This window comes from Siphateles boraxobius, unplaced genomic scaffold (genome assembly GCF_051911475.1).
Source record: "Siphateles boraxobius isolate OS27281-9 unplaced genomic scaffold, OSU_SipBor_1 47, whole genome shotgun sequence".
Taxonomy (NCBI): Eukaryota; Metazoa; Chordata; class Actinopteri; order Cypriniformes; family Leuciscidae; genus Siphateles; species Siphateles boraxobius.
This window is the reverse complement of record NW_027509108.1, coordinates 1,534,276-1,550,888: the sequence shown is the minus strand read 5'-3', so window position 1 is coordinate 1,550,888 and position 16,613 is coordinate 1,534,276. Positions and strand designations below refer to the sequence as shown.

The following is a 16,613-nucleotide window of genomic DNA, read 5'->3' as shown; positions in this document are numbered from 1 at the left end:
CATTCTGGTAATACACCCAATTTTCAGATTCAGAAGTACATAACAGTAAATGCCCTATTTTGTCTCATAAACTCGAAACGGGAAACTCTTGAAAATATGCATGCTTGATACCAGGGCAACCATATATCTCAGACACCATATAGTGCAACGCTGACCACAATGTGACCAAAAAGGCGGCTACATGACATTTCCATACTTCTGTAAAATAACTTGTCACTGTCTGTGAAACCCATAGTAAAACCCTTGCAGTTTCACTTCAGTGTGTCGACAAGTGAAAAGGAGATTGATCTTAACACAGGTGAGAATTGAGTCTCCATTCATAATGTTCATAAACGTCATAATCTGTAGGCTATGTGATGCTAGGCGATTTGTACAGTTTTGTTTATTATGTTGAGAAGTGTTGTATTGGTGATTAGTGATTATAGGCCTGGACAGGTCACAGCTTACTCCACAGCCATAACACACATTATAGCCAAACAAGCATTGGAAGTTATTTAAATGTGAATAATAGGCAAATTAATAAAAAATAAAAAATGCTACAGTAAAAAACTTTATACGTATACTGTATATGGTGCTCAAGTCCAGCTGGGAAGTTGTTTAAGACGTCAAGTGATTAACTATAAAAAAAATACAGTACGGTTTTTAACCATACGAAGAACAAAGAATGTGCATCAGGTGTGTTTTTTGCTTTTTTAAACTTAAAAAAAAAAAATTTGATGAAGTCACTGTAAATTTGATCTTTACCTAGACTATGTATTATATAAATATTACAATGCCACTATATTTTGTGCAGGCAACTAGCTTATTTTGTTGTAGCTAAATAAAAAAGCCTGCCAATGTCACTGCTAAACTGTACGTTCACACCGCCGCCGGCGAGAGCGGCAAAATTCGCTCTCGCCGCCCTGCCAGCGACGCCGTGGAAAGATTCGTGGACGCTCTGATGCTCTGACGTAGATCGAACGCGTGGTCATTTTTACAACTGTATTTAAAGGGGCCACAAAGCAAACAAGCATGTCGATCGTTATTTTTGCAGAAAATTGATCGATGGAAAAAACGTAACAATTATAGTGACATGTTTGCTAATGAAATAAACAAATTAAAAGCCATTTGTGTGGTGTGGCTCTTGTGTTCATGGTTAAGTGCTATTATAATTTACATTCCCGCTGAAAAACAAGCGTTCTAGCGCCAAAATATTGCCTATAAATAGTGTTGCGCGCCTTCTTATCAAATTCAAATGATCAACCTCCTCAATTTTGCTTGGGAACTAATGTGGCCGGAACCAAAGTTTACAGGACTGCGTTTTCTGGACTCCTCTCAAACGGAGCACTTCTATATTCCGATTGGTTGCCGCCGGTTTCCGCCGAACCGCGTCATTGCTTATTACCATAAAGTTGACCTGACTTCAACTCTCCTCGCCGCTCTCACCCTCCAAGACGCGCCGCCCTCGCCGGAGCTCGCCGCCGGCTCTCATTGAATATGAATGACTTCCGGCCACTTTGACGCTCTCGCCGGCGGCGGTGTGAACGCACAGAAATATAGCCTACTGTGAAAAGTTTTAGGCACATGTGTAAACCTGCTGTAAATGAGGATGCTTCCAAAAATAATGTCATAAATAATTAAATTTATCAATTAACTAAATGAGAGTTGTCAAAAAGTTTTTTTTAAAAATACTTTCAAACACTTCAGTGTGCTCTTAAACGCTCCCGTGCGTTGATCATTGTAGCCAATCACAGAAATCTATGATGTAGTGATGGGAAGTCCGGTTCTTTTCAGCAAACCGGTTCTTTCAGACAGTTAGTTTCAATTAATCGGTTCAAAAAAACGGTTCACCAGTTATTTTACCTCATCACGTAATGCCGTCAATTCTATCATCCCGGCGGATACAAAATACTTTAAATTAAAGGCATTTGTAATCATAACTAAAGTTAAATAATAGTACTCATCGTCATAATCATCTTGTATAAGTTTCTTACTTTTACATTTTGCAAACGAACCCTGTAGCCCACAGGCGATGTGCAAACGCGGATGTTTTACGTGTCTTAAAGATATAAAAGTGTATAAATGGTCTTCATCATTTTATTTGTTATTAAATAAACTTAAATTTCGCCGAATTCAGCCCCTTATTTAAGTCCTCTGTTCACTCGTGCTGCGTGCTCATGTATCAGCACATCATCAGTTGGCCGAAAGAAAGTTGTGTAGAGACGGTGCTATCACGCATGCTCAGTATCTCCAGCTCATCGGTTCTCCGTATCGAACTTGTCCGAAAGAAACAGTTCTCGGTTCTGTACTGGTGATTCAAGAACTGCAATAACCAGTTCTTGACTCGAGAACCGTAGCATAGGCCATCATGCATGTCTCCAGTATGTTTACGTTATGTTTTAACGCATAAACATTTACTAAGCAGTGTACCATTAAAATCTTGGCAAGATAGAGTTTACATCAAAGATTTATATCAACTTACTTTGAAATTAAATGAGCTGTTCCTGAAAATATTATTTTAGTATAATAATAAATGTTTAGTTTGACAGTTTTACAATCCATTCATTGTGTTTCCAAACTTTAAAATAATACAGTAATAATAAAGTAATTATGTGATCAACATGTTTCCAACATGTTTTATTTTGTTACACTTAGCCTACTGTTGTTCAACTAAATACTTAAGAAACGTACATTTCGTCCCTCAGAAAAAATTGCATGCATGCTCAGCTAATCAACTCATCAGTTCTCAGTATGTCGAAAGTGTCCGAAAGAAACAGTTCTCAGTTCTGTACTGGTGATCCGAGAACCGCTGTACCTGTACGTTTGGTAGTACGCGCATGCGCAGTATCAGCTGCTCATGCTCATCACTTCTCTCAGCACCAACATGTCTCAGTTCAGTGAACTGTTGGAGTTACTGGAGTAAAATATACTGCTGGGATATTGGTTTATTTGGATTCGGAGGGACTGTCAGGCATGTCTGAAAGTGTGTAACTTTAGTAAGTTGTGGATCAGCACCGACGCAAGACGCGAAATGTTTCGAACGATTCAGTCCGATTTAGTGACTGGTTCGACTGGTTCACTAAAAAGAACCAGTTCAAAAGAACAATTCGTTCACGAACCGGCCATCACTACTATGATGAGCGCGTGAACACAATAGCCAATCAGAGGTGTTTACGATTCTGCTCAACAGCACTCAAAGAGTAACAATTTTTAAATTTCAGTACCGACTTGGTACCGGTACTTTTAGAAGACTCTAAACTAAATCAAATCAATAGTTTGCATGTGACCACCCTTTGCCTTTAAAACCGCGGTACACTTACACATAGTTCCCTTTCGAGAGAACTCCCGCTGCGTCGATGGCGCTTTGTGAACGCCCCTAGTCCAATGCCAAGAGTGAACGTCACGACCAGGAAAGGATAAAATCATATCCGGTCTAACCGGCGTTAGCTTCTGTGCCTCAGAAAGTGCATTGTGTATAAACTGTCTGTCATATTTATTGTTGTCTTTCACAATATCATATAGCTCAATATCAGTTTATATAATGGCGTCCAAACAATCATTCAAGTGGTGAGCTTCTCCCTGCCCTCGTTATCTCACGGGTGGGGATACACACAAACTTTGCATGATGTGTTTGGGAGCGGAGCATGCTCTGTTAGCCTTCAAGGGGGCTGACTGAAGCTGACTCGCTTCTTCACAACATGCGTAGATGCAGCTCTAGCCCCGCTCAGGCTGCAGGAAATGCGTATTCTGAACTACATAGACGACTGGCTTATCTTAGCAGAGTCGGAACAGCTGAAAACGTTGTTCGAAACGTTGTTCATGGCAGCCGCATCCAACATTATACCATTCAGCCTGCTGTACATGAGGTCCCTAAAGTTGTGTCTCAAAACCAAGGGGTTTTCCCAGAGAGGGAACCCACTTCCTAAGATCAAGATAACACGGCAGTGTCTCCGTGCCTTGGTTATATGGAGGAAACCTTGGGTTCCTATCCCAGGGTCCAGTGTTAGGCACTCTTTGCCATCAAGTTTCGCTCTCGATAGATGCTTCCCTCACTGGCTGGGGAGTGGTAATGGAAGGCCACTCAGCTCAGGGCCTGTGGAGGAGTCATCATCTTTCATGGCACATAAACTGCCTGGAGATGATGGCGGTCTTTAACGCATTAAGACACTTACTTCCAGACTTAAAGGGCCATCACGTACTTGTTTGCACATACAACATGTCGGTGGTCTCCTATATAAATCATCAAGGGAGTCTTCGTTCACGTCCACTATGCAAACTGGCGCACCAGATTCTCTTGTGGTCCCTAGGGAAGCTGCTCTACCTGAGCAGTTTATATTCCGGGACATCAGAATGTAGGAGCAGACATCCTGTCGAGGCAGGGTCTGAGGCCCGGTGAATGGAGGTGTTGTAAACTTCTTCCTTCTTCAGTGTAGAAAATTTAGAAGCGAAAGACCAGGAGACTTGGGGTTATCTTTTAAGCAGAGTTCTTTATTGCTGTGGCATCACGGTAGTCACCAAGTCTAACTAAAGGAAAAGTTCCCTTGCAATTTATAAACATTTTAGAGGCAGGGCGTAACATTGTGATGAACAAAGCATGTAAATGATGTATACCGGTTTAGGAACCGGCCCTATACATGGAGTGTTACCAATTCCAATCCAATCAGCATAACTATTCAAACAGTGAGACTACCAAAGTTTCAGTAATCTCCTTACAATAGAGGGAAACAGGAATAGCAGGTTTGATTGCGAGCCGTAATCTGACAGAAACAGAAAACAGGATTTGCTGGACTCTCTTCCTGGAAAACTGTTTCATCACCATCATAACCTTAAATGCTAAATTCAGTATACGAAACTGTCTCAGTTTATATGCTATTGTATTGGAACCTCAATTAAAAATTTAATAAATGTGTAACACTACAGAGGCTCCACACCGAGGTGGTGGACTTGCTCAAAACCAAGACACTTGGTTGGAGACTTGCAAGACACACAGGACACTCATTAGCTGAATAAACGTTAGCCAATGCGAACATATAGAAAATAGTTGACAATGAATAGACAGGAGTCCAATAATAGCAAAACGAACCACTTATTCTAAAAAGAATATCAAGTATAAGTTTAGATGAATCCAAAATATGGGGCTGTGTTAACAGTAAAACATCTGTCTTTTAATTAATTTTAAAAACACAGATGGATAAAACAAAATGCTTTCTGACATTTTGACAGAAAAAAACAACCAAAAACAAAATTTAAACTTAGCCCGTCAATTTACAATTATCCTCTCTCTCTCTCTCTCTCTCTCTCTCTCTCTCTCTCTCTCTCTCTCTCTCTCTGTGTGTGTGCGCGGTCTGTGTTTGTGAGAGAGAGCTCGCGCAGCACTGATACAACGGTACTTTTTAATCCTAAGTAATGCGCTAGATTTCATACAAAATAATTATGTAACATACTTAGATACTTTAGTTATTATTAACTCAATAACGTAACACATGCAGACTACGTTTCTCAACACTGAATAAATAAACGCCTGTTTCTCCAGACTCGTGCTTATCAGTAATCCACAAATCACAGAACTTTCATAATCACTAAGCCATAGCCGTCACCAGGTTTTTGCGTAGTTTAGAGTGACAAATCATACCACTGTACTTTGAGGTCAAAATGCGTACCCGCTACGCAAAATGCGTAGAGGTTGGCGGGTCTGCCCTTTACCTAGAAGGTTTTTCTGCCACTCCTTTTCGAGCCCCTTGATTCTGACCCTCAAAACATTTCCTCACTAAAAAGTGTAGGAGATCTCCAGGCCCTATCGGTATCTCCTTCGTGCCTTGAGTTTATTTGTTTATTTGTTTACATAAAAGGATACCCATTAGCTGACGCCAAGACGGCAGCTAGTCTTACTGGGGTCCAAACAATTCATCCAAAAGCCAATAATTACAATCACAATTACTCTCAAATATATCATATATAAATACATATAAAAGAATAACATAGCAAATAATACAACCTCACTCAACCAATCCAGACAATATTATGATATTGAAAACAAATACAGTCTAAGTCTTTTTTAAAACCAGTTTTTCCCCTTGATTTCACGAACCCCAACTGGAAGATTGTTCCAAAATACAATTGACCTATAAAACACAGTCCTCTTCATATAGTCAGATTTAGGTAGGGGTAAAGAAATCTGTCGACTATTCACCCCTCTTGTGTAATGTGAATGCATATCTGAACAATAAATTATATCATCATAAAAAAAACTTAAGAGTCTGAGTGTTAATAATTCTCTGAAAATACACTAACATATTAACAGATAGTCTATGCTTGACCACCAGCCAAGCAAGACGTTCATGCATCTCTGCAACACCAGTTCTCGAAGAACAACCGAGAACCAGTCTTGCAGCCTTATTTTGCGCCACTTGTAATTTTTTTAAATGACTGCTTGATGCAGCAGACCATACAACAGAACAGTAATCCAAATGACACAAAACCAATGTACAACTAACACGACTAAACAACTGTAAGTTTAAAAACTGTGCACATTTACGCATTACTGCAACAGCTCTACCCATTTTAGCAACAACTTTGTTGTTGGTGATCCGACCATGAAAATGTGGAATCGAGCCAAAGTCCCAAAAGCTTCACCTTTTTTACTTGCTGTACATTTTTACCATTTACATGTATATCAATTTTAGGATTATCAGATAGTCTATACTTAGAACCGAATATTATACTCACAGTTTTTGAAATATTGAGAACAAGTTTATTTGTTTTGATCCAATTATACAATTTGCTAATCTCAGAACCTGATTAAATTCTGAACATGTAGGGGCTGCATAATAAATCGTAGAATCATCAGCAAACATAGTGTAGCCTTACTGAGTATATACGGCTTATCATTTGTAAAAATTTAAAATAACAAAGGTCCAAGGCAACTTCCTTGAGGAACACCACAATCCAAGGACTTGCTACTAGATAATGCACCATTAAAATAAACTCTTTGCGACCTCTCCGACAAATAGCTCTTAAACCACTTGATTGCTGAGAAAGTAAAACCATAACTAATACGTTTAGAAATCAAAATTTCATGGTCAATCACATCGAAGGCAGCACTGAAGTCTAGTAGTAGTGTACCCACTAGCATTGAGTTATCAATTGATGTTAGCCAGCTATCCGACATTTGTGTCATTGCAGTGCAGGTGGAATGACCATACCTATAAGCGCTGAAACATCGTAGTCAAATCATTGTTAGAAAAGTAATCTTACACTTGCTCAAATACAATCTTTTCCAATAATTTACTTAGAATAGGCAAGATGCTAATAGGCCTACTATTTGGAGCACAGAAATTTGATTTTGTGTCTTTGGGTAAAGGAATTATCCTACCCTCCTTCCAAAGTTTTGGACACACACCACTAATCAAACATCTGTTGAAAATGTGACTGATTGGTTTAGAAATATGTCCAGCAGATAACTTCAACAGCCGACTATCCAAGTTGTCTGTGCCAACAGACCCACCAACAGTCAAAGATCCCAACAAGATTTCCACCTGCACAACATAAACCTGATGAAATTCAAAACTACACGGTATATCTTTCATAATACACCTTTCAATTAGCTCAACAGAGTTATAATCAACAGTGCATTTCATTGTCTCTCTAAAATTAGAAACTTTATTAACAAAATAATCATTAAAATAATTTGCAATCTGTATTGGCTTAGTCAAATAAACTCCATTCAATTCAACAAAAGAAGTACAAGTAGATTTTTCCCCCATGATTTCATTGAGTACCTTCCACATTCTTTTACTATCTGTACCACTATCATCAATTCTCTTAAAATATTCTTTCTTTTTCACTCTGTTCACCTTGGTCACCTGATTCCTTAAAATACAATAACATTTTCTGTCCTTAGGAAAATCAGAAATAACCGCAACCTTTTATAGCCTCTTCCCTTTGAGCCATTAAGCTCCTTGACTCAGTATCAACCCAAGGAACACTTTTGGCTTTAACAGTAAATTTCTTTAATGGGGCATGATTGTTAACAACTCTCATAAAACAATCCATAAATAAATTAAGGGATGCATCAACATCATCAATGTCACTTATCAAATTCCATTTAATATTATCCAATTCATTTAGAAAACTCTCCTCATTAAATACCCTAAAATATCTTTTCATAATAATTTTAGGACAGGTTCTAGGTAGCTTAGTTCTCCTGGAGACAGCAATACAGTTGTGACCACTAAAGCCAACTGTTACAGAAATGGGTATTGAGCACATATCGGGATTATTAGTGTAAATATGATCAATACATTTTGATGTTAAAAATCCTGTATTGTTACTAGAAATTCTTTGTTGGTTGATCCATTAATTGAGATAAACCACAGGTGTCTGTCATGGTTTTAAGCTTGTTCTTCAAAGGACAAATATCAGACAGCCAATCAATATTTAGATCACCCAACCAGTATTACTCTCTATTTCCCTCGGTCACCTTCCATAAACCATTTATATACTCTATCCTGGCACTAGGTGGCCTATAACAACAACCAAGAAAAATAGGTTTTAAATGTGGAGGATGTACCTGTAACCATAACACTTCCACATCATCAATCATTAAGTCATGTCTCAGTTTAACAGGGAAATGATCCCGTATATAAATGGCCACACCTCCTCCAAACCTGTTTCTATCATTTCTATAAATTGAAACCACCCCTATATCAACATCTGAATTGTCTATGAAGTGACCCAGATGAGTTTCAGAGATCATAAGTGTATCTATTTTATTCAATTGCAAAAATAAAGACAGGTCTTGCATTTAGTTCCTAAGACTTAATATATCAATATGTCCAAGGATTAAATTAAAGGCCATCTTAATTAAAGGTAAATAAGTCCTATATTATAATCAAGTTGAATATCTTGTACCCTAAGTTATTTTAACTTCAAGTAGGCTACGTTCATATAAGTCCTACACACAGACACACATGCATGTACACAAACATATATAAAATTGAGCATTAAAGCTCATTAGGCCAATAACTGACTTTGTCCATCCCTTGGGGTGATAATCAGTTAATCATACTTCAAACTCGCTTTATCACCTCTCTCTCTGGCAGCTTTCACCTTCGGCCACAACTCCTTCCTCCTCAGTTGCACAGCTTCAGAGAAATCTTCGTTAATGTAGATCTTAGTGCCCTTTAATTTATTGGCAGAAGAAAGAATCAGCTCTCTATCTTTAATGCGAAGAAGTTTGACAACAATTTTCCTTGGCCTTCCCCTCTCCTGAAACTGACCAAGTCTCTGGGCACGCTCAATGTCCATATTTATTCCATCTAAGCCCAAGTTTTTTGAAAACATATCTCACACCTTTTTCTCTGATTCACACCAATTCTCTCCTTTCTCGTCAGCAATGCCATCAATTAAAATATTTGTTCTCGCGCTCTGGTTTTCAATGTAATCAAGCTTGTTGATGGTGACGAAGGAACATTGCATCCAATTCCTGCTTGGAAGAAGTGATGTTTGTCTCAAATGCCCTTATCTTTGACTCAATCTCAGTGTATCCCATCTTCTCCTCTTCAAACTTTGTTTGAGTAAATTCCAAGCTCGTCTTCAGCTCCTGTACAGCTCTCATAACACCATCCAATCCTTTGTTAGTTCCATCCATGATCAGCTGAATGAAACATTTGAAGTTATCTTGCTGCTGCAATAACATATCTTTATAGATCCCTCTCTGCTGCTCCATTAACTGGGAGAGTACACTCATTGTGACTGCAGCATCCTCCTCACAAGGAGATGTTTTAGCATTTTTAGGCGGCATAATGTGTCTTACCAGGATGTACCGGAAGTTGATGAAAGTTGCCAATGTTGATGGTGACAGATTTGTTTGTCAAGGTCCTAGTAGGCCCGAAAGCCCATCAACTTGGGCTACAGCCCAAGCTCAGCGGATAGTAGAAATACTGTCCCCAATATTGAGACGGAATTTAAATAAAATACAACTTGAGTCAATTAACCACTAAATTTGGTAATACCAGAACGGATTCAATAGATTTTTGTTAGATTCTAAGAGGCCAGGTTCTCAGACAAAACTCGCGTGACTGACAGTGAGGGGCGTGACAAGAGGATGTTGTACCTGGGATGGTCAAAGCGTTCCTCTTTCTGAAACCAGGATATGTACCAAAGTTTCCAAACCAATATTCCGTGGCCTATCGTACTGCAGGCATTCTGTCCTCTTCCCTTTAAATATCAAGACCAGGAGAAATTAAACCTCATCTGTCCAGTAAGAGCACTGGACACTTACGTCCACAGAGCTCCCCTGTGGAGAAAGTCTTATCAGCTGCTGGTATGCTTTGGGCCCCCTAAAAAAGGCTTTCCTGCATCCAAACAGACTGTTAGCAAATGGATAGTCAAGGCTATCTCTCTTGCATCTGAGGTTGTGGGCGGCCTCCAAGGCCCTAATGTCTGGGCCGTCCCTTCAAGAAGTTTATGGTGTAGTGGGCTGGTCTTCGCCGCTCACGTTTGTCAGATTGTATGACTTAGACATGGATACCCCAGGGTCTAGAGTTCTCAAGTCGTGAAACAGTTTTAACATGACAGGTTCTTGGCCGTATGGCGTTCGGGCATTCTCCCTCCCAAAGCGGCATAGACGCAGCGCGGGTTCCCTCAAAAGGGAACGTCTCCTAGTTCTCTGAGTAGCAGGAGCGGCAAAGGTCATATGGGCCGTATCTGGGCCACACACAGCAAGCAACAACTCACACTAAAACCGGCTTGCTGTGTGTGGTCCAGATACGGCCCATTTGACCTTTGCCGCTGCCAGAACTGAGCCCTTTGTGCACTAGTTTTCTGGATTTAGTCTGTCTCAGTTTTTTCTGTTTCTTTTTTTTGCAGATAAAAGTATATAAACTTAAACTGTGTAATCAAGCAGCAGGTTTTTGTCATTTAATTAACAAAATATCTTTCCTCGTTATAGAGAGAGTGAAACATAAATAAATTATATCACAGACAAGATGCAGAGGAACAGCATGGAAAAACCTCCTCGTATGAGTATTATGCTGTTGGGCTCGACTGGATCAGGAAAGAGCGCTTCAGGAAACACCATCATAGGAATTAGAAAAACATTTAAAGAAGATTTTTCTCCTGAGTCTGTGACCAGAACCTGTGAATCAGCACAAACAGAGATGGATGGAGAAACAATCACAGTGATCGACACTGTAGGACTCTCTGATACATCAGTGAAGATTAAACATGCTGAATCTCAAATAGAGAAGATGCTTACACTTCATAGTGTTGATGTGTTTCTGCTGGTGATCAAACTGGGTGAGACATTCACAAAGGAGAAAAGGAATGTTATGCAACTGAGCCAGATTTTTTTTGGATCAAAGCTCTTAAATCACACAATAGTGCTCTTTACTCACGGAGATCAGTTACATGAGCCAATAGAGAGATATCTGAGCAAATGTAAAACACTGCAGTCAGTGGTTGGTCAGTGTTTAGGAGGTTTTCATGTTTTTAACAACAAAGATGAAGATCGATCTCAGGTCACGGAGCTTCTGGAAAAGATAAAGAGTCTGCGAGAGAAGAATGGAGACAGCAGATACACCGAGGAGGATAAGAAGACTCTTCTACTCAAGCAACAAGATGCTGCAGCATCATTATTAGCCGGAGCAGTAGCAGCTGCAGCAGCAGGAGCAGCAATAGTAATAGGATCAGTAGTAGGAGCAACAGTCGGAGCCGCAGTAGGAGCAACAGAAGCAGTAGCAGGAGTAAAAGCAGCAGCAGAAGCAGGACTAGCAGCTTCAGTGGGAGCAGCCGCATTAACTGTTGGGAAAGCAACAATAATGGGAGCAGCAGGAGGTGCAGCTCTGGCAGCAGCAACAGCAGTTAGTGCTGGAGTATATTGGTGGTATGCTAAATAATTCTCATTATAATTATTAACACAGTTTCTTATTCCTTTGATTTTTTTCTCCCCTGTGATATGTTGCATATGTAGCCTAAAAGTGTTAAACAAAAGAACATTCATTTTTATTAAACAGTTTTGATGTGTGAATTACATAAAATAAAGCATTTTGTTATCATTGATGTTCGAGGGCTCTGCTCCTGTGGCTATGTCCCTATTATCTTGCTGTAGTAGATTCGCTGCTGTGGGTAGCCTATGTTCGGTTTCTGGCGTTTGGGCTCATTAACAGAATAATAGTGATGATAATATGTTTTAAGTGAATCTTTTCTACGCAATTTATGTCATGCATGCATTTGAAACAACAGATAAACACTTTAACACAGTTGTTGAGATTGTTATAATATGTATTGAATGTACATGTGCGTCACACGAGTGGGAACTAGTTATTGTGGTCATTGTGTCTGTCTTAATCTGACAAATATTTTTATTAAGAATTGAGTGAATACATGTCATTTTCTATTTTTCTAGTCTTTTATGAATGTCTGCTTCTCTTTTGCTAGCATGATTTGTTCTCAATTTTCTATCTAAATGGAATGTTGCTTTCGTGTTTATTCTGTTATAAATAAAGGTATTTAGCAATTTAATGATGTTTTCCGTTATTGTCTACAATGTATTGTCCTGTACACTGTTATTAATTACAGGTAGGCCAATATTGTTATGGTTTTCACATTGTATACTGTTACCATGTATTTTATATGAGTAATACCGGAGAATGTCTAATAAGGGGAGAACTTTCACTCGCATATATACACACACAGACAGATGCCACGATGCCATCAAGTGGCATCTCTGGTCCAGAGCCATAAAGAGAAAGAGTTGCGACACGCTTTGATGTCGCTGCCATGGCTGTGACGTGGTTCATGTAAGCCCCAATAGTTCCAAAACATACTCTGGCTGTCATGTTCTTCTATGGGACAGACAGCAGCGATTACATTATTGAACGGTAAATATAAAATAAAACACACACCCAAGTACTTTTTCAGCTGTTACTGCATTATTGCATTTTTCTTAATGTCAGTTTTGCATTTTGAGAGACAGGGTGACAACGAAATACTGTATATTACTTAGATAGGTTTTAGGCTATATTTTTGGAGGGAAAAGTTAGTTTTCATGTTCGCATGAGTAGTAGCACTGGCTTAACCGGCTCTAACTTAACTTTTCATATCATTCATCTGATGGACGTCTCATGATATTTATTTTAGCACAACTGGGCTGTATTAGGCTATTGATTCCCGTGATTTTGCTTATGACTTCTGATTCAGCCATTAGCCTACCTTCGTGATCAAGCAAAGACGTCTGCCGTGGCAGAATTAAGTACAGCCAACACGTCACATAGGCTAATGAAAAGTTAGTATATCCCAAAATTTTTTATTAAATAAAAGTTGCTATAAAGGTGGTAGCGATTTATTACCTAACTCTTAGTGTCACAGCTGATGAAGTCTATATAGTAAAGTTTCTTTGTGAATAGTTTGTGAACTCTGTTTCTATTTGAATATATATATATATATATACAGTATATATATATATATATATATATATATATATATATATTCACAAAGAAACATTTGTTTTACATTGTAATTATATTTCACTATATTACTGGGTTTTTTTCTTGCATTTTTAATCAAATAAATGCAACGTTAGTGAATTGTTGGTCATGTAAGCTAGCTGCAATTAATTATTATCTTCCAATAAACATTAACTAAAGTTGGCTACATAAATTACAACTATTGACTAGATTAATTAGAGGACGGCTATTGCGTTCAAATGTAAAAAAATACAGTCATTTCATCAACTTTACAGCGAGCGTACTTCGGAAACACTGAAAATGAATGGGGTTCAATGCTGGAACTATCAGTGTTTGGAACTATCGGCTGCTCCACGACACGCGTTACTTCCGCATCCCAAAGTTCCCATGGCGGTCTATGGGAGTATCGCAACTCTTTCTCTCTATGGCTCTGCTCTGGTCGTAATCAGTCCTTCACTGACCATTTAGCGTTCATTAGCAGAATGCTAGCGTGTAATGGGCAACAACAACTCAACCTGTAAGAAATCGAAAGGACATAAGTAGCCTACTCGTTCATTCAACTTTGGACCTATAACCCACGTTGAAATTGCAAAACCTACAATCAAATCTTTGACTTCTCAACGGCAATCGGGTGAAAGAGAAAAATGTAGCCATCTAGCTTCATAGACTCCCTTCATTTTGCACTCAGGGCGATCGCCCCCCAGTGGAACTCTGGTGGAACTACAACCAAAATTCGGTACAATAGGGCTTAAAGGGTTAGTTCACCCAAAAATGAAAATGATGTCATTAATGACTCACCCTCATGTCGCTCCAAGCCCGTAAGACCTCCGTTCATCTTCAGAACACAGTATAAGATATTTTAGATTTAGTCCGAGAGCTTTCTGTCCCTCCATTGAAAATGTATGAACGGTATACTGTCCTTGTCCAGAAAGGCAATAAAGACATCAGTGGGTTTGTTAGAATGTTTTGAAGCATCGGAAATACATTTTGGTCCAAAAATAACCAAAACTACGACTTTATTCAGCATTGTATTGTCTTCCGGTTCTGTTGGGGATCCGCGTTCAGTGACGCTGCTGACGTAAAACGCTGCTGACGTGTGTCTGGTGCGCCCGAGCTTCTTTTACAGTCTGAGGGAGACGCACGCTGGAAACAAAACAATCTTCACAAACATGTCTAAGGATTTCCACACAGAGGAAGACTTGCATTTTTTTGCCCAGCCATATTTATTTGAACCCGAATACACGGGCGCACCAGACACACGTCAGTAGCGTCTTACGTCATCAGCGTCACTGCGGACTCGTGAACGCGGATCCCCAACAGAACCGGAAGACAATACAATGCTGAATAAAGTCGTAGTTTTGGTTATTTTTGGACCAAAATGTATTTCCGATGCTTCAAAACATTCTAACTAACCCACTGATGTCTTTATTGCCTTTCTGGACAAGGACAGTATACCGTACATAGATTTTCAATGGAGGGACAGAAAGCTCTCGGACTAAATCTAAAATATCTGAAACTGTGTTCTGAAGATGAACGGAGGTCTTACGGGCTTGGAGCGACATGAGGGTGAGTCATTAATGACATCATTTTCATTTTTGGGTGAACTAACCCTTTAATAGGGAGTGAACAGGCTCTCCCTAGACGGGCTCTGCTAATACCAGTTTGGCTGGCAGCAGGTTTGAGTTTCGCTGCTGTGGTCATTGAAAGTCATAGATATAAACCAGGGGGGCCCAACCTTTTTTGACCCAAGATCTACTTTCAAGTAGCCAACCTCCCGAAATCTACCAGTTGAGTGTCAACCATCGCAAACCCACACACATCGTTTCCAGCCTGCAGTAACTAATCTCACAACACTTTTTCTTAATAATAATACGTTTATTTTTTTATAGTGCCTTTCAAGAACCCAAGGTCGCTTCACAAAATAATACAAACAGTTGACAGACAAAGAGACAAGCAATCTGCTTATTATAACAATTAAACAAGCAGAAAAGCAGATGGAGACAACCAATAACAACAAATAATTAACATGTTATATAATCAAAGAAAACAAACACTTTGATAAAGAAAGCATGTAACATAAAAAATGAAAGACAAGAAGTAGTTATTGTTGTCACACAACTACTAGACATCACAACACAAACCCTCCCTCTCTCAAACACACACAAATTCCTCTCACACGTTTGCCAGTTTACATAGTGCGCTCTCTCTCTCTCTCTCTCTGTGCGCATGTGCGAGCGTGTGCGGAGCGATTGAGAAGAGCGTGTGGTGAGTGACGCCTGAGTGTGTTTCTAACTTTTTTTTGTTTTGTTTGTTTGTTTATTTTTTTTGTGTGTTATTTTGTGTAGGGGAGTAGTTTTCTTTAGAGAAAGTTGTGGGAGTCTGCTCCTGGCATCTTTTTTTGCGGGAAGCATGTCTGCTTCAGGTGTTACGAGTAGGCCTAGTGATGGTCTAACTCGGCGTCATGGGATTAAGATTTTGTGCAAATTTAGTGTAGAGGAAAGTGCTTCAGCGGTTGGCAATGTAGTTGGTTACAATTGAATGTATTAAACAAAAACATTTTGATGTTACTTTTGTTCAGGAATCATATAGTGATTTAAAAAATGAGGTAGACTGGAAAAAAGAATGGGATGGACAAATTGTTTTGAGTCATATGTCTCCTAATAGTGGAGGAGTAGCTGTTCTTTTTTTAAAGAAATCTCTACCAATTTCTTGTGAAATAGAAGACATAGTTAAAGGCCGTTTTTTAAAAGTTAAAGCTAAGTTTGAAAACACTATAATGACTTTTTAAAATATTTATGCCCCCAAAAAAGGGGCTGAAAGAATTGTTTTTTTATATACAATTAGTGTTGTTATGAAAGACTTAAACTCAGAAGAATTATTTTTCCTCGGTGGAGATTTTAACTGAAAATGATAAAGAAATCACCTAGAGCCACATATTGCTTCACAAAAAGCGCTCACGCAATTGATAAGTGCATTTGATTTATGTGATGTTTGGAGGAATGTGCATCACAATCAAAGGCAATATACTTGGGCACATAATAGAGTTAAACTTATTTCTATGGCAAGACTAGATAGGCTTTATGTGTCTAATTATCAAGCAAATCTGGCTAGAGAATGTAAAATAATTCCAGTTGTTTTTTCCGATCACTGTTCTGTTGTTTGTAATAT

General features: G+C 39.0%; 1 protein-coding gene across 1 annotated transcript; it reads left to right on the top strand.

Moving 5' to 3' along the window:
- Positions 1-231: 231 nt before the first annotated feature.
- Positions 232-12,501, top strand: LOC143710398 (uncharacterized). The gene is made up of 2 exons (XM_077201347.1): positions 232-298; positions 10,931-12,501. Exon 2 carries the CDS (start codon positions 10,968-10,970, stop codon positions 11,874-11,876), a length of 909 nt encoding a protein of 302 aa, XP_077057462.1. The 5' UTR covers positions 232-298; positions 10,931-10,967; the 3' UTR covers positions 11,877-12,501.
- Positions 12,502-16,613: the final 4,112 nt, after the last annotated feature.